This window comes from Rhipicephalus microplus, chromosome 1, assembly GCF_043290135.1.
Source record: "Rhipicephalus microplus isolate Deutch F79 chromosome 1, USDA_Rmic, whole genome shotgun sequence".
In the NCBI taxonomy this organism is placed as follows: domain Eukaryota; kingdom Metazoa; phylum Arthropoda; class Arachnida; order Ixodida; family Ixodidae; genus Rhipicephalus; species Rhipicephalus microplus.
In genome coordinates this window covers 200,506,524-200,529,080 of record NC_134700.1, presented here as the reverse complement: position 1 = coordinate 200,529,080, position 22,557 = coordinate 200,506,524, and the positions used below count along the sequence as shown (strand labels likewise).

General features: G+C 45.6%; 2 protein-coding genes across 3 annotated transcripts in view; both read left to right on the top strand.

The window, feature by feature from the left end:
• LOC119159730 (integrin beta-PS) overlaps positions 1-4,505 on the top strand; it is a 59,477-nt gene extending 54,972 nt beyond the window's left edge. Inside the window, exon 21 of the mRNA XM_037412576.2 lies at positions 419-4,505. Within this exon, the coding sequence (XP_037268473.1) occupies positions 419-502 (84 nt within the window). The 3' untranslated portion in view covers positions 503-4,505. The remainder of the gene's footprint in view (positions 1-418) is intronic.
• Positions 4,506-7,372: 2,867 nt separating this feature from the next.
• The window catches only part of Utx (Utx histone demethylase), a 150,548-nt gene continuing 135,363 nt past the window's right edge, over positions 7,373-22,557 (top strand). For both annotated transcript variants that reach the window (XM_075890250.1, XM_075890249.1), the window contains exons 1-5: positions 7,373-7,546; positions 8,110-8,176; positions 8,909-9,182; positions 10,784-10,833; positions 11,047-11,105. In XM_075890250.1, coding sequence (XP_075746365.1) covers positions 7,470-7,546; positions 8,110-8,176; positions 8,909-9,182; positions 10,784-10,833; positions 11,047-11,105 — 527 coding nt within the window. In that variant the 5' untranslated portion in view covers positions 7,373-7,469. The remainder of the gene's footprint in view (positions 7,547-8,109; positions 8,177-8,908; positions 9,183-10,783; positions 10,834-11,046; positions 11,106-22,557) is intronic.

The window sequence follows — 22,557 nt, the reverse complement described above, 5'->3', positions numbered from 1 at the left end:
TTAAGGAGCTTCTCGGTGAGTTAAACATAGGACTTTCATTAGTTGATTATGGCTGCACGATAAGAAAGGCATGCATGGACGCGAGAATTCATACTCACTCTTGCGTTCGTGTCTTTATTGGTTGCACAGGCTTAAGCAATCGACTAAACCAGAATTCTGCTCTCACTACTATTAGATCATCATATCGTTTGGAGATAATTAACGTACGTCATTTATGAACGCCTTCTGTGTTTAAGGCACTGTATTTGCTTTGGTAAGCAGTGTGGAGGATATGGGGAATTGGTACGACCTCAGGTGACGTTCCCATCCTGTCGTCGTTGACCGTTCGGGGAACTGCTTTAATTGGTTCTCTATCTGGTCTGATTCCCGCGCGCGTTGACAATGCGAGTAAACGAGGCTCTCGTTTTTCTCATCGCAGGACACGAACCCCATCTTCAAGAATGCCGTGTCCAACTTCCAGAATCCAACCTACGAGTCCGGGCAGCGTGCGGTCGTCAGCTGACCGACGCGCTGGCCACTACGATGACGTCAGCACGGATCGTTCTGCAATACGTATTTCGATACTGGCGACACATTTTTTTTTTTTTTGCGCGTAGTCTGCATTTCTCCGCGAGAACCCTGAACGCTCCAAGTCATCATCGGGTTTCAGGAAGAACCCGTGTTTCCGGCTCCAAAGATGTGATGCCGCAGCAATCACTACGGCGTGTCTCATAATCATATGATGGTTTTGGGACGTTAAACCCCACATATCCATGAAACAATCTGGGCATTGTCAAATTCTGCCATGTTTTCGATACCGCCGTCTTATCCTCTTTGATTGGCACGGAGGGTCATTACACCTAAGTAGCACGCTTTGTTGCCATAACGTTGAAGCAATGTCTACAACGTTAAGGCGCCATTCACAACATTGTGGCAACGTTAGGCCAACAGCTGGTGCTATAGCGTCTTTCTGACTGGTTCAAATGTGCGCCGTATATTGGGATGACGGAATTCGGCGATGTTTAGCATAGTGCTCAATCCCAGAGGAATCGTTTGCTTCTTCCGATGCACTCCGTGATCTCTGCTTTGACGTATGCACGTGGTTGTGTCCCTTTGTTGACAAGACTGGAGGCTGACCGCATTATTCATTAGTACCGCTCGTTCACCGAAGTACGGTAGCCTGGCTATTTCCTCGAAGATTGTAGACCCTGCCATCTGTGAATCCGTGATTATCGTCGAAGAAGCAGCGGGGCGGGATCGTGAGTATCTGGGAAGACACTATAGCACCCTTTAAAGAAGTAGTGTTGATTTGGATGTCTGTTGCGAGTTGGCAATCAATTTAGCGTGTGCTGTCGCTAGATTGATACCATGCAAATCGACATACGTGGTTAGTTCGTGCATTTTGTCCCGAATAACACCGTGTACAGACCAGCACAGTGCATGGCCACAAAAAAATGATCTCGCGTTTAATGGACCTCAGGAAACTATTCGTAATTCATGTTTTCTAGGAAATTGTGTTTTTTACCGTATGGTACGAAGGTATACAATATCGCATTTTTATATTTTTTAGATGTGTATGTGAGTAGGAAGAAGCTCAGTGTAAGCATGCAGAAGGCATTTCATTTTACGTTTCCTTAGAACGTATGTCACAGCCGCCAGCGCTCAAAAAAAAGTTCTCGTGGGTCCATTATTTTCATTGTGACTACTTTGTCTAGCGAGAAGTGTTTTTATCTTAGCAACTATATAATTAACTTAGTATCATGCGTTAGTAATTTTGTCTGGCTGCATGACATCAGCCAGACTAAATGCAGGGCAGTGTACCGGTTATGCCGAACTGGTTACCATCCCTGCCTTTCCTCTCTATCTCTCTCTCTCTCGTTTTCCTTCGTGGCTGCATGCTGCGATACGTTATGTAGAACCATAGAGCACAAAATGTTGTTTGTTCCTATTTTCCTGTGTGCAGTATTGTTTTACATCGCGATGCTCCGGCCGTTGTATATGCAGATGCTATCTCAGCATGTAGCTTGTAAATGCGCAAATAGGCCACGCGACTTACGTCGCAACAGTGCCAAATGGTCTCTGCTTTATGAAATGCTGTGTAAAAAAAAACAAAAAAACTTGGGATAATGTCAGAAGGAAGTGCAGAAACCAAAAAGCAGGGGGCGCCGCTACCGTAAGGTTCCCGCGCCAGCTCACTGTACGTACTCATAATATCCTTGCTTGCGTGGCATTTCTGGGTTGGTTTACCGTGGCCGTTCCTATTTATACTGGTTTATCGTGAAAACAATATCCTGTGTTACATTTACGTGGAAAGACATGCAATGGAAAAGCAATGGAAAAGGAAGCGATAGGTGTAACCTTAAGATACAAGAGGAGAGCAGAGTGGGTCAAGGAACGAACCAGGGTTAAGAATATCAGTTGAAATAATAAAAAAAAAAGAAATAGACACGAGTCGGGAGGCGTCGTGCGTTGACAGGATAACCGCTGGCCATTAAGGGTAACTGACTGGATTTCCAGAGAAGGCATGTGCTAGAGGGAGGCGAAGTTAAGTGGGCATGCAGATTAGATTAAGAAGTTTGCAGGTGTAACGAGGAAGCAGAAAGCACATGTGGGACCGGGTTAATTGGTGGTGCATGGGAGAGTACTTCACCCTGCAGTGGCCGTAGTCAGGCTGATGACGATGATGATGACGATCAAAGGGAGTGAACACTCATCTGTACGCAGCGCGATGCCAATTCTTCCTGTACAAGACCATCTAAATGCGAGAAATGTCCGCTGTGGTTGGAGTTCCTGGTTTCGGTTCTTTGCTCATGCAGCACCGCTGCGGAAGAAGCTCGAGTCAACGCCTACAGTATTGGGTCCCCCGAGCAATATAAAGGAAGGCATGAAACCACGCCTTCGGGCGTTACCGCACTTTTATCGTATAGCTCTACATTGGAGTCGATTCCCGTGACGTACATTGTAGTCTGTGACGTCATGCTGGCGTACACACCGGAGGGTTGTGGGTTTTGTTGTCATAGTGAAGCACGGGAACTTCGGTCTTCCCGTGAGAACTGATTTTTAATAGAATATACTTTGCTTCAACTAGATCGATTTAGTCTTGTCGCTTGCTGGGCTTCGTCAGCGTCATACAGGAACGCGTTTGTGTAACGACAATCCTGCCGCCTATATACTTATATACCTCGTATGACGCTGGCTGTCTGAGGTATGAACAGTATGTATGATGACAGGTTTCAGTGTAACGCATATGTCGCTGTCTTGCGAAGTTGAGAAGGTCTGCAAAAACCACACATAGACTGCTTCTGCGTGTGAACAGGACATGTCACGTGGTTTTACACAGTCCATACATGTACCCGCCATGTTGGCAAGAGTTCTCATTGTGCCATCTGACCCATGTCTGTGCACGCTCGACATTAGTTTTTATTTTTTTTTGCAATCTACTCTTTTGGGTAATGCTGTCCTTTTTTTTTTCTCATTGTTAGTAGATAATACATGAAATGTTGTGTTCCCTAGAGCACAAGGTATACAAGCATGGCTCAAGTTAAAACTGAATCAAATTTGCACGTTCGCGCTGAAAAATGCGTACGTAAACATTTTTCTCCTGATACCACAGTTGTTCAGATTACTTACCTTTTTCCGTTCACAGTAAACCTAAATAAAGATGTAATTTGCCATAACAGCGAACCACCGAAGGCCTAAAGAGAACTTTGGTTGTCTTGGCCGTCTGTCGGTTGTTACCTCTGTGCTAGAGTTTTGTCAGTTATGCCGTGTGTATGAAAATGCTAGTTTTGCGCTGTGGGACAGTGCCTTGCGTGTTGCGCTCGTTCCGGCCCTTGTAAAGTGTCGATCTCGTCTTCATTCAAGGCGTCAAGTTTATCCGATGCTGCACGCACAGCAAACCGACTGAAATTGCTCTCGCAGCCGTCTACATGCATGTAGGACGCACATACGCGGCAATAATATGACGCCATAAAGGAAAGTTTCTGCTCGGACAAACACGAACCGACGTTCATGTGAACACGATATCAGGGTATTGTTGCCGGAGGCTCGCAGGCAGCTCCATAACTTCACCGACATAGCTGTTAACCATAAGAGAAACTGTATAGCAACAAAATTAGTGCAGCAGTATACAGCTCGCTAGAGGAGAGTCGTGCTCTAATACCAATGGACGGCCAAAGACAGTGGAAAAGAAACGATCATCACTCCGTGAACTCCGTTCGCCATTTTCTGTATTAATAAAGTTGATCATACTCTCCGCTGACCTGCGTAGACGAGCCAGTGTGCTCGTAAAGTGATACTGCTTGAGCCATGCATGACTACCTTCAGTGCATCTTTTTTTTTTTTTTTGCGAAACATTCGGTATGTTTTTCTCTCACGTGTCTTTCTGTTCTGTGGTGCCGCCGAACTAAGGGCTAGTCATGTTGTCATGAGCGATACTTTCCTCGTTTTTCGTGTATTTTTCTACGTGCAGTGTAGGTTTTATTTTTTTACGAGAAAATAAAGTCAGCAGTTGAGTGAGTGAAAAATCATGTGGCAGTCTCAAATTTTTGTTCAATGCGTTCATTAAAAAACCATAAACGACGATACTGTTGATGATACCTTTCGTTTTGCTCCACTCTACCGGTATAAAGTGGGCCACGATACATCTGCGATGTACAAGGTAAGTCGTCCGAGTGAGTTGCGGATAAGCATAGTTTATCTCTAGAAATGCACCAAACGCGCTCGCGTGCGGGTTATCAGAGTGCTGTATTGATGATGATAAAAGAAAGCCACAGAGGTCGATAACAGCGACCTTCGGTGCCTGTCTCGCCTACTAATTTGTGGACGTTAAGATAACGTAACGCAACTGCACGCAGCGGCTTCAATTGCCGCACGCTGTTTCGCTGCGCGCAGTTACGTCACGAAAATAAAAGACAGATCCCTTGTTCCGTTCGGTTCGAAGACGTCTCCGCCTTGAACGTTAAGACATCGAGCACATAGTTTGCGGGCTCTTTCAAGCTTGCGTGGAAGGCGCATCTTGTTATGCATCCTTGACGGTGCTCTCAAGTCATATTTCAAGCAGTTGATCGCGTCCGCTCGTATAGCCATGGAGGGTTACCGTTAACTGGACTTGAAGAGCCGCATTTATTTATTTATTTGATTTGCATACACTGATTCACATGTACACAGAGGAAAGAGGGAGAGAGCAAGCTGGCAACTGCCACCTGGAGGTTTCAGAACATTGCAAATTGGATTCAAGCGAAAAGTAGTGAAAGTATAGCCATGTCATATAACTTTATCACGAAATTAGTAGCCAAATAGAGTAAAACGGCATTACGTTTTATAAAAACAGGACCATAACTTTACCCTAAGCTTGGTCTTGAAGCCACAGGTGAGTTATAGAAAATTTATTTATTTATTTGTGCGCTTACTAATTTATTTATTTATTTGCATACTGTGAGAGCAAGATCACTATGGAAGAGTGTGGAAGGAAAATATGGAATACAGTGAGTAAAAAAGAACAATGAACAGACTTTTAACATGTAGTGCAATGGTGGTTATTATACTTCCAGAAAACGATGATTATAACTACTCGCATAGTAATCAGTGTGATTTAACTTTTTAGCATCGCGTGGCAAAAAAACTTCGGGTTTCACAAAATGGAATACGTACCTAATAGCGATAACGAAAGCTGTGGGGCGTATATCGTGGAAATAAGGTAAATGCGTCGTTACGGGCCATATATATTTTACGAAATAACTTCAAGTCGCAGAAATTTGGACGTGTTGTTAGAGACTAGAGACGAGAGGCTGGATTTTGTGGTTTTTATGCCACCAGTACGACTGTAATTTGACAGAATATTACTCTCCTATATGACCGTATAAACATACATTACTGGTGACGTGTGCTGAGGCAACGCTGTTAATTATGAAGACTGTGTTTCGGTCAAGCCGAACACAGTCTTCATGAAGACTGTGTTCATGAAGACTGTGTTTCGGTCAAGCCGAACATCCTTGCATTTTCTGACATTTAGTCCGACAATTTTTTTTTTTTTTTGCGTCAGGTGGTGCACTAATATATAGGATTCGTTTGTAGACTGAGTTCAGTGCTACACTACACAGACAGAATAATTTTGGAACAGTCCAAGCAAGATTGATGTTAGAAAGGAACATTAAAAATAAATCAGTTTTTCCTTGATGTTGGGCATAAAAATTGGTAACTATAGACTCACCATAATAATATCTGAAGTTTTAGGTCCCAAAGCAGCAATATGATTATTTATTTTATTCACATATTATGTCAGTCCTTTCAGGGACTATAACAGGAAGGGCAAAAACTATGACAAATGTTAAGTAAGCAGATTACACATACATACATACATACATACATACATACATACATACATACATACATACATACATACATACATACATACATACATACATACATACATACATACATACATACATACATACATACATACATACATACAAAGAGGCCTCGCCAGAGTGTAGTTGCATCACCCGCCACGATGTGGAGGTAGTTGCGGTGCCCGACCGCAAAGAAGACCGCTGCATTAAATCCCGGCTGAGGTGACGGCATTTCGATGGAAGCCAAATGCTTATATAAAGGGTCTGTGTTCTTAGACCTCGGTGTTTACAATTGTTATTATTAGTGCAGTGGTAAACAGCAAGTCACGCTATGTAAACCTCACTCCGGGTCGGACAACTGGGCAGAGCGAATTCACGTTACGTTGGGGAATAACAACTTGTGCGAAACGTGCTATTGCCACATCTCTGTCGCATTGGCAATAACAAGGAAACGGGGTTATGCGTGCAAGCTGTTTGCTGCGCCTACGCCTCGGCTACGTTTTACCACGGCGACTTCGGTGCGCGCTTCCTTTCGTCTGCTTCAATCGAGCATGACGTCCGAGATTGCAAGCGCGCTTACAATTTCGGAGGCCATATACCAAGCACCATACTTTTGTTGAAATCCGTGCGAGGACGCTACCATCTTGGGCACGCACAAGACACGCGCTGCAGGAAACTTTATGCGCACTTTCATTTCTTCTCAACAAAGTCTGTTCCTCTTCCTGACTTTCGTTTGCACAAGTTCAGCAACGTCTGTGGCTTGTGCAGTTTCAAATGCGATAGCACTACTGTCAGTAGCTGTCAGTAAGGCTGAGTAAAGATAAACTGGGCAGCTAGGGGCAGCTACATCGGCTACATTGCACATCACTCTAGTTGTAAATTTTAAGCAAAAAATATTTTTTTAAACTTTTAATTGACACAAGGTATTGTTTATTAACTTAATTTGTGGAAAAATAAACTTTATGTAAATTAATTTTGGTTGCCAACTGTTGTTTACATTTTAATACTAGTGAAGTCGTAAGCCACGGCTAGCCTAGACAAGCCCCAAAGTTAATCGCATCGGGAGTTTGTTTTGCTGTGTTGAAGAACTTTCCCGTGCGATGAACTGAACAGTTTCGACTCCAGTTCGGGAAACCGAAGATGTTGCCTGAATCGGATAAAGCAGCGCCCGTGCCTTTGACATCTCAGGAACTGGCCATACTGGCTGAGGTCGACAGGTTCGTGGATGTCTCATTAGGGAAGCGCCAACGCTGCTTCCCAACAATGCACACACCCCTCAATGCCGACACGGTGACCCAATTTTGTTTCCGTTAATTGCTAAAACTTGAGCATTCTGTGGTTATCACGTAAAGCTGCTCTTCTAAATGCGTTTCTTTGCTTTTACTTGCGAGTAGAAATAAATCTGGAACGTGCCACGCCTCCTGATCACTGCTGTTTTTTTCCTCTAGCTCGGAAACGCAACATGAAAGTTTCGTCGAAGTTTCTTTAGCTTCGTTTGCAAAACGACCGTATTATTCAGTCTCTGATATGACTATATTAATTTCTATAATTATCGCCGCAGCTATTCTGTAGTAGATGGCAATAAATTGGACTCTGAAGCTTTGTCCGCGGGGTTCGCGTCTACTCAAGAGCCGCAAGTGTAGTGACCTTGTATTAGCAGGGACGCTAGGTCACAAAATATTTCGCCATGACCGTCGTGTGGAATTGGACCGGTTGTCAGGTCTTGCATTGATCGACGAAATTGCTGCCAACGCTAAAAGCGTGTTTGTTGTCATTCCAGCCGCCTGTTTGGATTTTGGAAGCTGAACACTCCTGATTGCTACAAGAAGAGGGCCCTGGTTTTGAAGGTACAGTCTGTGCACAAATTATATTTTAATTGTTCAGAAAATGATCTTAATTATAACCCATTTTGGCGCCTTGGTACTCGTATGCTCTAACTTCAACTATTTCTAACGGTACCATCATATCGAAAAGATTGCTGAACGCTAGTTTTTTGTGGTTGCCGCCTTCTGAAAATCTAGGCGTGCTGGTAAAAAAACTGGCCAAAGGAAGAAACCTTGGTTTCGGATGAGTGTTATTTTCTTTTCCAAGCGTGAACCCAAGCCTCGATGGAGTTTGCATGAGAAAAGTGAGGATATTTACATAAGCGAATAGTTTCTTAAACTTCTTATGTGTGTTGGTGCTGAAGGTGCCATTGCTTGTATTGTACCCTTTTCTTACGTGATTTCAAAAACCGACAGTAAACTTGCTTAGTTTAACTCTGGTTTCAAATTTCCGGATAGCAGCTTATTTAAAGCATTAGTGGTTTTTACATCGTAGCAGTTTATTGGCAGCTTTGAGCGCTCATGATTTTATGAGTTAGCCATACATTTGCCAAGAAACTTGACCTGTAAATGGGAGGCGGCCCTGCACCAGTGCGTATGCAACTTTCATGCAAAGTTATAGCTTAGGTGGCTCTGGCATAGCTGTTGAAAAGCTTTATGTTCACTGGTTTAAATTGAAGAAATCAATAGTTTTCACATAAGGTATGTGATGTTGTTTCACCTTGCCATGTTGGCTAATGCGAGCCCTTCTTGCAGGGTGTTCGACATTTGGAGCAAGTTCTGATTGCTAACTATCAGCGAAGTAAGCGCCCCCAAGGAGGCAATGCTGATTCTACTGGTCCTGTCTCGGCTGGGACAGCACCTGCCTTTGAAGCACTTGTGGATCACACGGGCACTGATGGTGTGCTCAGTGGAGGTCATGACCGGAAGGGCTTTCCACCTGCCACACCTGCTGCTCCAAAGGAGCTTGATCCGAAGGCCTATTGCAAGCTGGGCCACTTCCAACTCTTGCTTGAGGAATATTCAAAAGGTGTTTATCAACTTTTGGCATTAACAATTGCATTAGCAAGATAGTATTGGGTAAAGAGTCTCTTAACAATCTTGTACGATTCAAACATGCGTTTTGCACAGTTCTTGCGGCAGCAATCAAGTCTAATACACGTAATTATGAAAAGCCTGTGACGTGTGCATTTTGTCGAAGTTTAAAACAGAAGGCTGCATGCTCTTCCTCTTGCAGAAATCGTGCTTTCAGCAAGGGTGAAAGACTACGTGTACAAGTGCCTAAATAACGGGCACTTCTCACAATGTTTTGTATTGTGTGCATGCCACCTGGAGTTATAGTAATGGATGGTTCAATTTATTTTAACCTATTCAATTGTAGTTGGAGTTAGGGAGGGTTCAACTCCCCTTCTGCCTGAAATTTTTCAATTTTGTTTTGTATATATACACACACACATAAAAACGTGCACACAAACATAAAGTTGATTCCTGCGGAAAGGTTACTTTGATATGCCTGTTTCACAAAATAGCATCAGGTAAGCACGAAAACGCTCTCTCTCTCACCCAGCAGATATATATTTCTCACCATTTGCACAATAGCCGTTCCTTCAAACGCATTCTTGCATGCACTAACGCAGCTCATCGACATCACCAGTAATGCTTGGAATATGGAATGGTCTTCCCAACAATGTTGTCGACATTGGTGATCCTGTATTGTTTTGTCACGAAGTTACTACCATTTTTTCATCAGCAGTGGCTTCAACCTTCCACTAAATCATGTGTAGTCCTCATTGCTAGGTAGTGGCCCCGCCGCGGTGGTCTAGTGGCTAAGGTACTCGGCTGCTAACCCGCAGGTCGTGGGTTCGAATCCCGGCTGCGGCGGCTGCATTTCCGATGGAGGCGGAAATGTTGTAGGCCTGTGTGCTCAGATTTGGGTGCACGTTAAAGAACCCCAGGTGGTCAAAATTTTCAAAGCCCTCCACTACAGCGTCTCTCATAATCATATGGTGGTTTTGGGACGTTAAACCCCACATATCATTGCTAGGTAGTGTACAATTTGTTTTGGTAATGTGATACACCCTTACATATGAGCATCTCTGCATTTTCTTTATTAGCTCCATGTCCCGTACTCTTGCTCACAATTATACAACATTATTTTTTAAAATTTATGTGCTATAACACGTATAACTGTTTTGATGCTTCCACTGGTGTGATTATGCACTGGTGTGAGTGCATGTCCTGTCTTATCTCGTTCTTGTGAATGTTTTGTTTTCGCACTGAAAATTTTCCCGTTAGCTTTGCATCATCTTGTCGAGTGTCAAGGTCTGTTCTGTGGGTTGAATTACAAAATTGGGACTTGAGGAGCTACATTAGTTAGAGATGTGGTGTTGCATCTTAACATGGTTAACACGTCGGTTTGGACTAGTTGATAGGGCATGACGATTGTTATCGCGCAAGCACAGAACGACTGAGAGCACTCGTCTTCTTGTCCCTTTGTCATCGCTCTGTGTTCGTGCTATAGCAATCGTCATGGCTAGCATGATTGCATCGGTGTAATATCTGTAGTTTGCTTATACTATTGGCCAACTTGGCTAAGGCAACCTCATAACAAATGGTTTGTCGTTATTGCAGCCTTATCTGCATATCAGAAGTACTATGCAATGAAGGAGGACCACTGGAAGGTAAGCGAACTAGAAGACTCATTATTTAACATGTATTTCACATCTGGTATTGCTCATGGGCTCCTCTGCAGATGACATGTTGATTGTTCCTTATAGGCTGTAGAGGCTCATCATAGCTTTGATGCCCTGGCCTATATTTTTTTCTTAACAATATGATCAGTTTTTATGAGTTGTTTTTTGCTGGTAATTAGATGGCCATTTTGTTTTTATTAGGATGAGCCTTTCCTGTATGGTTTGGGCCTTGTTTATTTCCACTACAGTGCCTACCATTGGTGAGTGATGGCGCATTTTTTTGTTTAAGGCTTGACATGTGAATTGCCATGTTAACCTTTTATGAAACATGATGCATTACTGCTCTATTCAGAACCAAGGCGTTAGGACCATAGAGTTTCCCATAAGTGCACTAGAGAGAACTCTGGCACTGTTGTCATGGGAAGCGGCCATCCACGGCGCTTCAGTGAGCATGGGAATCATGGGTAGTACACAAATTTGTCTGATCTTCATTCTCTCGGCTCCGCTTGGCTTCGCACGGCTGGAAGCTTTGTTGTCACGAGACGATTATCAGTGAATGTTCAGCAGTTGCACTTCAGTACCTTAACATTCTAGGTGCACCAATTCAAATTCACTCACAAAGTTCAAAATGGTCTTTTATTTGAAACAAGACCAAAACACAGCTTTAAAAAAAGCCGCAAGTGCATTTGAAGCTCGTAAGCATAAAAGACTAGGCATATATGTGTACTACATATCATTCCCATGGTCGCTACATGATCACAGCACCACAGTCCCCTCCAGTTAATATTAGAAAACTGTATGAATGGGACAACCAATGAATTGATCCGATAAGCAGGTAAAGGAAAGGTTTGGCTTCTGCGTTACACGCATAGGTCAGTAAAATTCCTGGAGCTCACTCGGCAAGTATATTTTGTGGTTCGAAATCACTCGGACTCACTCTCACGAAAATATTTCTCCGGCGGACTCACTCGAACTTACACTCACGAAAATTTTCTGCAACCGGACTCACTCGATCTCACACTCGTCAGAATATTACTCATTCTGGCTCACTCAGACTCAGATCGAGCCTTGAGTCGGAGTGAGTTCGAGTGAGTTGACTCGTGAGTTTATTAGCCTAGGATTAGCTTTTTCAAAAATGGTGTCAATGCTCTTTAACACCAATATCTCACGTAATTGGTGGTCTTTTTGGCGCTGTTTGATACAGTACCTTCTAATATCATTTTAATTGTTTGCAAACTAGTAAGCTCATTTTCTTTGAAAAAGATGAGTACATAAAATATATTTGTAAGGAACATTTCTGGAAGAGTTGGAGGGAGAGGGTCAACGCGGCCCCCTAAGTACTAATTCATGCTTCCGTTCAATAAATATTGATGGGGTGTGTGAATGACACCGTGTTGGCATACGTGTGAGCAGGCGTGAGTATAAGTGTGATTCCAGAAAAGACTGACAGTAATGCTGAAGATGAGTAGACATGACCACAGGTTAGCAAAAGAAAGTGAAACTCACTGAGGCTCACTCAAGAATAATATCTTCTCCTTTGGACTTGCTCGGACTCAGGCTCGCCAAAATTACCCTGGGCCGAACTCAATTGGACTCACACTCACGAGAATTTTCTTCAACTGGAGTCACCCAGACCCACTCACCAGAATATTATTCACCCTGGCTTAGTCAGACTCACGGCTTCATCTTATTAATATGAGTGAGTCTGAGTGAGTCCATTCATGAGTCAGCTCACCGACGTATGTTTACAAGTCTACGCCTCACCATTCGTGACAGTTAGATATCAAGTGAGAACTTCACAGAAAAATGCATATATATTTTTAAAAAGGTTTTACCCAACACAGCATTGAGGTGCAAGTGCATCAAAGTAAAAAAGAGCTTTTACAATGACGGCTTGCAACTAACAATAGGGAAACCTAAACCGACACGTACAATCCTCCACTTTGTGGAAATACACACAAAAAAAGAATGCTAGCAAAAAAAATTCTTGTAGTAATGAATGGGATGCAATTTATACTAATGAAACTTGCATATGGAGTATACAGTAGTTAATGTAAATATAGGATTATACATGGCAAAGAAAATAACAGTTTGATGCAAAGATTGAGTGCAGCTAAACTTTGTACAGTTTGCGGGCAAGAGTTCAATTCTTAGCGGTGATGGGCCACTATCTCCTTGCTGGGGTGGCCTGTTGAAGACTGTGGCAAGAGTCATGCCATACATTGGCCTTTTTTCCGGGGACCCTAGCTTGCTCTACTTAGTGTTTATGGCAGATAGTAAGCCTGACTCCTAATGCACCTTTACATTTCCCTGTGCTTACCTCACCCCCACTCTTTTTTGTAGCGTATCGGCGATTATGTGATGAACAGGTCAGTCAGGTTGCAGAACAATTGGAGAGTCTTCCTACCATTAAGCAGCATTGCAATGGCACGGGTGGAAGTGTTGAGAGTGAAATGCACTCTAGGACACTGTATCAAGCGTTCGAAGGTTGAAAGGGCTTTTGTTTTGAGTATCCTTTTCCATGATGACACTGTCATTACTGTGTTGCCGTCTTAATGGCATCATTTCGGTCTGTACCTTCGCCACATGATGGACAATGAAATACATTGCACACCAGCACCATAGAGAATCGACTCTGCCTCGTTATGCTACATTGAGGATGCCGCATTACAGCCTTGAAGAAAAGAAATCTGCTTGTTGAAACGTTGGCTCCTGCGACATCCTGTGTTCATGAATCAGTCATTTCTTGTAGCTTTCATTTTCACGTGTAGTTTTGCCTTTTTTTTGTGCTTAGTAGCTAGATAATGGGGGTTTCATTTTCCCCCCCCATGCAGCTGCATTACAAGCGTGGCTAAATGCATAATGCCTATGTGCATCAATGTGGGTGTATTTTAAAAAGCTCGATGAGTTGTAATTCAATCTGAACCATTCTGGTATGGGATCTGTTGTCACCCACCATTCAGTTTTGAAACATTGGGACTTGCACTTTAGTTTTCAGAAACCGTGGTGCAGGGTTGCATGCTTTTACTTTTTGGGATTCGGCAAAGTCAAAGAGTTTGGTGTCTGCGTGCACATTCATTGATATGCGGCATGTGCAACCACTCGAAAGTCAACTTGAAATATATTGTTGGGGCAAGGCAACTTAAAAATAAAAAAAAGAAAAGAGAGAGAGAGAGCTAGCACTCAGTGCGTTGAATGATAAACAGTTCTATAGTAGGTTGATGTTTGAACTCGTATTGTAATTAAGGAAGAATTTCACTGGCCATTTCTCGAAAATTGAAGGTTTGTGACTGGAAAAGACTCTGACCAGGATTGCATGGAACAGGCTAAGCACCTCTGATGGTGAATGACTAGAGTCTGTGCCTTCCGCCTAACTTTTCTCCCTTGCATCTCTGGCTGCTAACTTTAGGCAGCTCCAGTTACTCGCTTTATCATTGGGGATGTTACAATCTATTGCTAGAAAGGGCACGAGTATAGAATGACTTGGGTATAAATAAAATTCAACATTTTTTCCAAGAGATGACTTGTTTATTTGGTTCGCATCCTTCAGTAGGGCACTGTTAGCTTGGCTTCTGCCCCCTCCTCTTGACCCGGGCCTTCCTGATGTCGCCAGCTGTATTTGTGCAGTAATTCAGTGAGACCCCCTAAAAACATCCTCTTGAGCATTCAGCCAGAAAAAGAACGATGTATGATCGATCCACTGTCACCAGATGAAAGATCGATTCACTGTCGCCCAAGGTAGTATAGACACACTTAATTGATTAAACTAATTAACCTAAAGTAGAGGTGATGCTGCGTATTGTATGTATTAACTGTACCGATCTCTGATTTTTGGTAACGTTTTGTTAAAGGCCGGAATCAAAAAAAGCGCAGAGACCATACTTAACTAACTTCGGACAGATGGCGCCACGTGTCCGTATTGAGTAAATTTTGAGGTGGATTTAGTTGGTTCTACAAAAACGTGTGTGCTTTTATTAATATGCGGATGTGCAACCGCGTAGCTGTAACTTAGAAGTCGAATTTTCGGTGCATTGTCTAGACAAGGTAACATGAAAAAAAATAAAGAACAGTAATACGCAGCTGCTAGCCTTCAACGCGTCGAATTCATGTTGACGTTGGAACTTTCTTCAACTGATATAGAAGAACAATTTCTATTGCACAGTCGTTCTTTTCCAACTTTAATTGAGCTGCTTGAGCCAAAATACGAAAACGAAGTCTGAAACTCGCGACTTCACACTGACATTCTGGAGCTAAAGTGCCGGCGCGAAATTCGAAAATATTTGGTCCTCCTTTACAAATATGGCACCTGTATCGTTGAAATCAACGATACAGGCCTGTGATACCGCATTGTGTGACTTATGTGAGTAAGCGACATCACGCATGGCGACGTGATCCAAGGGCAGCCACTCGGCTGACAAGCTTATCTACTTCGCGTTCCCGCAAGAAGCAAGCGTACTCTAAGGTGGTGCGCAGAACGTCGTATATATTTGTTTGACTTATGTCGGAGCTCGTGAATGACGTCGTGGAGACGTGGATGTGGACAGGCGTGGTTTGGTCGCTATTCTTTTCAGTCACTCGCGAGATGAAAGCTGCTGTCGCGCGAAGCAGCTCAGTCGCGCTTCCTGGTGAAGGTTATAGTATAGAGAAGCATTAGGACAGTGTTGTAAAGAGTGGTTATAGAATTACATTAGAAATTATGCGGATTATTAGCAGAAATGAAGAAGAACGCCGCGCTTTCGTTATCGAATTTCGTGCTCAGACTGCCTCGCCAATGATGTCGGTAAAACCATTTGGGTCGGTATCAGGGGTCGCCTGTGGATCTCTTTACGACGCGCATACCTTAGCAGCACTAATTAGACACGCTGAATAGAAGCTTGTGGAACGTCGCAAATTTAAATCGCGACAACGTTAGATTTGCGTTGTGTGCTACATACTCGTGACGTTTGTCACAACACGCTCTACTATAGTGTGCTGTATTGCTGTTTCCCTATAAAAAGGAGCACTCACTATCATCATCGATGTCATCACCCACCGGCAAGAGGTCACTGCCATCTTGCAGAGCAGGAGGAGGAATAAACTTTACTATAAGAAACCAGCAGGTTTAGGTGGCTGGGCCTATCCCTCCCGTGAGGGGACGACGGCAAAAGCTTGCCTCGACGCCGCCTCACAAGCGTGCTGGGTCACCCAGGTTTGGTCGTCAAGAGCGGGGCTCCGCAGAGCCTCATGGAGCTTCGACGAAAGGGTGTCTTTACGACAAAAGGGCTTCGGTGTTAGTGTGTCTTTACCGTGCCGGACACACCTACAGCATGTGCGGAATGTCATTTCCAGATACCAGTAATGCGATCGTTAAACTTGCCTTGGGACAATCGAGCAAGAATATCATAATTAGTGTGCCACCTAATGTGCTGCCATCAATAATAATAATAATAATAATAATAATATAGTAATCTAACACGTGCACGAAAAGCGCAAATCACATAAACCTCTAAAACCCGCACAAAACGAGTAGTTCTGGAAAGCGGATATAACAAAACCCACTTATCTTCACGAACTTCGCTGCCTAGGTCGTAATAATGAGAGCGTCTTCGAGGCGAACTACTCAAGCGGAGCCGCAAGTCGGGTGTTTCAATAGCATCGATTCTGTATTGACCTTTTGCTCTTTCACGAAAGTTTCTGCGTGTCTTCGAGAGGAACAAAATAAACCGTCATAGAGTATTCGTGAAGCTCCTAATTCCATACATGGAGTTGGCGACTTTGTCTAAGGTCGCGGACTGTGCTAATTAATTTTTCCGGTAGCCGGAAGGCTGCAATAAGTTGTTGAGATTTTAGTGCCACGAGCTCCGAGAAATACCCTTCTCTCCCGCAAGCAGTTACCTCTGGATTTCGGAATATTCAGAAACAAGTCATGTAAGAAATATGGTTCGAAATTGATGGTTCTGGTTCAAGCTAAGGGTTACAGAGCCATTATAGTTTGTGAACAGCAGTGGGCGCCGTCGACATACTGGGGGCGCTTGTAGCGACGTCGCAGCGTGCAGGCTCCGCCCAGCCCAAGGCTCGCCACCGTCTTCTATGGTCACGTGATTACCGGCACCGCAGCTGCACCGCTGCCTCCGAGCGCAGATGAACCTCACTTAATCTTTTTTCGTTTAATTTTTTATCGGTCAATTACTCTCTGAATATCTTCCTCCCACTTTCTTTAACGGGTTGCTGTCAAGATGGTATTTTCCGTGGCCTCCGCGATCGGCTCTGGCAGCGCGCCAAAGCGACCAAAATGAAGGCTGGGTTTATCGCCTTTCACTATGTATAGTTACTACGAACAGGAGTATAACAGCGGCGCCAATGAGATGCAATTCCTTATTTTTGCCCCAATTGAACCAGGATCGTGAAAATTATTGAAATTGTGCTACGCTGCGTCAGAATTGACCCATCCAGCCTCGATATCTCCTCAGTAGCACTAGTTTTAGCGAGAGGTGGAGGCCACCTTGGTCACCTACAGTTTGGCCATCATCATCTAATTCAATCCAGAAACGTAGACCCTAACCCAACCGTGAAAGGAAAAGGGCAGCGGTGGTAAAACTTCCTGGTCTTGTTCAGTCGGGCCCAAAACTCCTTTTTTGAACCACCTTCACCGCAGTACACTGGTGCCTTGCGGAAAAGCGTGCCAAGATTTAGAAAGGGGGTTTGTAACGCAGTACAGCTGTCACGGGGCACGGCACGTCTTGTTCCACAATTTGCGTGCTTGCGCCGTGTAATCCCGAGTATAAGTATTATCGCTAACGTCTAAAACATTGCTTGCAAATAATCGTAGCTGTGCGTGACGTTTCTGCGGCCATGAGAAGCCCCATACTTTGCGAATCTCCCGAATCTCGAGGTTGCCAGCTTGGCTGTTACACTAGCCTTTGTAGCGCCTGTAAAATTAGCTGACAGTCATTGCAAATGTTGATACGGTGTGATTTAGTTGCCTGTTTTGTAGTTGCTGATGTTTCGCAGTGGGGCGCGTTGTTCTTTCTGCACGAATAAGCGTTGTGGTAGTATTGGATTTTCACAATTGTATATTCACAAATTCTGACATTCTGCAGAGAGCTCACAGTGTGGTGACCGCCACTTCCAGTGTTTCTTTTTCTTTCACGCTACTTAATAGCTTACGCGCCATCTGTTCAGGACTAGAGAATATGAGCTGCAATTTGTTGTTTTAGAAAGCATCTACCGATTTTTTGTTGTTTTTTTGCGTCTGTTTTATTCAGTGCTTACTGGTAGTCGAAGCCGTTTGCCTGAAGGGTGACCAAGGAAAATTGGGCCAGTCAGTCGCGGCATTGTATAGTTAAGTTCGATTGCGAGCAGAGAGGTGCGCATCTTGTGTGGCCGGGCGGTAATCGTCTTTTCCCGATTTGGTGCTCGAATATTGCGCCCGTTTTAACGAAACTGCGGTGTTATATGAAGATTGGTGCCGAATCGAGGCATACGCGGCCATTTTGTGTGTCGGAAAGTGGGGCAACGCCTTGGTCGCGCACCGTAACTGGGCCACGTCATTTGAAATAGTTAGGCCGGTCGTGGTTCGGAGTGGGTATACGACCACCTCGGCGTTTATAATAACGCGTGGCAGTTCTCGGGGTGTATACTGCAGTATTGCGATAAGTCTGCGTATACAACGAGCGCCGAAAAAAAGAAAAAACTGACTGTGGGAAACCATATATTGTTGCTTCACGCAACCGATGCGTTCTTAGTTCAATAACATTGTCGTCGATGAAGTGTTTCGTGTGAAGACTGCCCAGATGATTACTCCTTGGGGGGAAAACGCAAGGCCTCTTCAGGAGTGTGTCCTCCCGCCTGATGATGCGTTGTGCCGAGTCCATTGCTGTGGTGTAACGGTTGCGGGGCTTGGATGATGATTCGAAGGTCACGGGTTCGATCCATGCTGTGGCGGTTGCGTTTTGATGGAGGCGAAGTTGTAGAGGCCCGTGACTGTGCGAGGTCAGTGAACGTTGAAGAAGAATGGTCGAAATTTCCGAAGCCCTCCACTACGGCGTGCCTTGTTATCATATCGTGGTTTTGGCTCGTAAAATCCCGGGATATTATTATTGTAATAATCATCATAGTTGGTGTTGCTGTTGTGCCTTTGCATGCGTGGCGGTGAGCATCGGGCTTATGTATACTAGAGATCCAATGTCTCACTGTCGGAATATATTGAACATTTGTATTGGCGAAGCTGCTTAAGGCATGGGTCGGTCGTCACCTGTAATGTATGTGTGTATGTAGTTACCACATCACAGGATATCCACGGAGTGAATGATGATGAGTGAGATGAAGCTTCGGAGGGTTTTATCGGCAAACCGTGAATCATCCGCTGGCCGCGTCCGTCCGTCCGTCGTCTGTCTGTCTGTCTGTCTGTCTGTCGTCCGTCTGTCGTCCGTCTGTCTGTCGTCCGTCTGTCTGTCTGACGTACGGACGGACGGACGCAGGAACGGACGCATAGGCGGATGGACTGATGGACGCTTCGCCCTACTGATCATCATTCACTCCGTGGGTACGCTGTGATTGTTTTTTTTTTAATTTGTCGATCCTGTGTATACACTTGTATGCGTTTGACGTCACTCGCAGTTTTGATTGGTATCCGTTCCTGTAGGTGTTGGGTACTTGTTCGGCACAAATAACCGCATGGTAGCTAGAGAATTGCTGTACGTATTTAAAAATACTCTGCAGTCTGTGTACCTACTATGACGTGTGCTGCAGTCTAGAATTTCAGAGAACTTTGTTTTTCTACCAGCTCATGCATCTACTTCCATTACGCCGCGACTTTAGTGATTTTCGTTGTCCTGACTGACAAGACATCGAACAAAGCGCATTGAATATATTGGCGTTTGCGGAGGTTAGGTGTCGTCGTGGGCGTTCTATTTGGTCCATGGTGACCGGGCAGAACTGGGCGTATGTCTCTGGTTTTTCTTCTAGTTGCATTTTTGCACTCAGAATTCAATAGTCTCTATCATGGTTGGGGAAGCGGTTTGTCGTCGATTGAGCCTTTTTCCCAGGAGATGTGACGGGACGCTAATTCGACCCGCTGTTGATAAAGCGGAGTACCCGGAAATCGTCCACGGTGGAGTGTTCATTCTCGTCCTATTCGTGGATGACGTTCCCTTTCAAGGATCGATGCCAGCCGCTGCCAAGCGGCGGGCGCGTCGCGCTTTTCCAGCGGTGGCAGCGCCTCCCCGAAATAGAAACGGAGAGCGGACGAACTAATCTCAGAAGGAGACAGCCGAGCCTGCCTGCACGGCCGCTCGGTGCGGGAGGGCCAGTCAGTCGCGTGTGTTTCTCGGTTCCGACGACGACGACGCGGGGGCGTAAGTTTTTTTTTGCTCGTTCATGCGACCCCGAAGAAGCCGCTTCTGCCGCTCCCTCGCCCGCCTTTTGTTGTGTGCACTCTCCGCCTCTCTGCTAGACATTCAAGCAAGCCCTGCGTCGGCGACGAGAGAGGAGAACGGCGACACACTTCTTCCGCCGTCTATTTCCTCGCGCGCAGTGCGGCCTCTCGTCTTCTAGACTGTGCGCGTGTGTTTCAGCTGTGCGTGCGTCAGTGTACGCTGCTGTTGCGGGATTCTCGTTGCCGACGCTCGCATTCCACCTTTCCTCGGTCGGCCTTTTCGCGACTTCGTGTGTGAAAGAAACCTCGCGCGCAGTGCCTACGTGGCCTCCAGTTTAGGCTAGGCTGGCCACTGTGGATTCCGACGAACGCTTGCCTTCGTCGTCAGCCGTACCGTCCCGCTGGCCGTTTCGGTGAGGCGCTTCTTATCGACCTTCTTTCTTCTCCTCCCACTACGGACTCCCCGCGTGTGTGTTTATATACAGCTCGTTTGCAGTGTTTCGCAACTGAGTGCGGAAGCAGCCGTTTCGACGTCTGGCCTCTCCGCTTCAGCGACGGACCTCCGTTTGTACACGCGCACGCACCGCCGTACGGTTATGAAAGTGAGCCGTCAGTCCATCCACCGGGCCGAGTAGAAGGTGCGGTGGCCGCCTTGCGCGCGCGCAGCTGGTTTCGCTGCTGCATGGGTATGCGTGCGTCGCTGCAGTCAGCTGTGTGGTCGGTGCTGCTAGTTGAGTGGCGGAGAAAAGGACGGCTCTCGCGCTGCTGCAGCTGCGACGGGAGTAGGTCTGCATCCTGAGCCGCTAACCGAGTGAAAGTACCGTGTCTCGGAGAACAACAACAACAACAACAACAACAAGAAGTCGCCCCTTTTCACGCGGCCAGCGTTCCTTCCCGTCCGCTGCTGGCCTTGGTGGGTCGCTCCGAAAAGGCACCGAGGTCACACGTCCGTATCGATTCGCTTGCGCCCAGGAAGGGAGGGACACGTTCCAAGCGTGCGTAAACATCTACTGTCCAGTTCTATGCAGGCTTCTGAAACGACTACGTCGCCTTTTTTTTTTATTTTACTGCTCCCGAGGGAAAACAACGAAGTTTTCGTCTCCACTGGTGATTCCTGTGGGTGACCGAGGAGTCTGTGAAGGTCGACCATCACTTTTACCGATGCGTTCAGAAGCGAGATATATCGGTGGAATGCTGGCATGATCACTGCCTTGTCGCGATAAGTATTTGTAAGGAGTCGCACGGAACTGCCTTCGGTTTCAAGGAAGGCGTATGCCATTGGCTCTGAGGGGAGCGGCCGCGCTGGGTTGTTTACCAACACAGTTTCGGGAGTTGAGGGTGAGAGTGAAGCGCCCTCCCTTTCGCGCTTCCGAGTGTCCTCCTTTCTCCCGCGGCCGTGTTACCATGACACCGTGTGGACGACGTGCTCCGAATGTGGTTGTCACGGCAACGCTGTCGCGAAAGGCATTGCGGGATCGCTTTGGGCCAGGTGGCTGCTCCGCGTCGTCTGCTGCCGCTCTCCGTTGGTCATTGTCTGGTGCGCGTGGAATTCGACGTGGATCTGCTTTACGAGCTTAGTCGTTTCCAGTTTTGTTAGATTAGGGCAAGCAAAAGAAGAAAGAATCAGGACGAGTATACACGAAAGGAAAAAAAAAAAGAGAAACAGTTCGGTTCGTCGGCAAGAATAAAGTACAAATAAAAAAAAAATCGACAGTCAGCTAACTACACTGCCAACTGTAGAAGGCGACCGAACAATCGCTCATATCCAATCGTTTATTGTCATCGGCCATTTAGGTGAAAAAACCATGGATCGTTGTTGTCGTCGTTTCTTGTTACCGCGCCGGCCTCGCTTATAATTTTGTTGCCGTTATTGTTCCTACCCGTCCCTGGCACGTTCGCAGTTTTTCCTCACGTTGGCGCTGACAGCACTTCTCAACGCAGCTCAAAGCCACCGCCGCCACCCCTTCTTACACGGCGTTGGCGTTTCTAGAGAAAAAGGCGCGTTTTAGCGTACATATATTTATTTTTTCGTCCAGACTGAAACAGGGAGAGCCAAGAGCTGGCGTCTCTCCAGGAAAAGCGGGCCGACGTTGCAACAGCAGCGCGAACATTGCCTCCCGTCTTCTGACTGTTGGGGTGTGTTGCGTTTCGCGCGAAGGGCGACTGACCGAACTAACTAACGACTGAGTGGCCGCGATTCGGGTTTGTGTGTCTGGCTCTCTCTCTCGCTCTCATCATCTTCGTTCGTCCCGGGAGAGAAGCGTATCGCGTATTTCAAAGCAAGCTCCGGATAAGTGACTATAGAGGGACCTCTTTGATAGTGGGGGGCGTTGCGTCTGCACACGCAACACTGCACA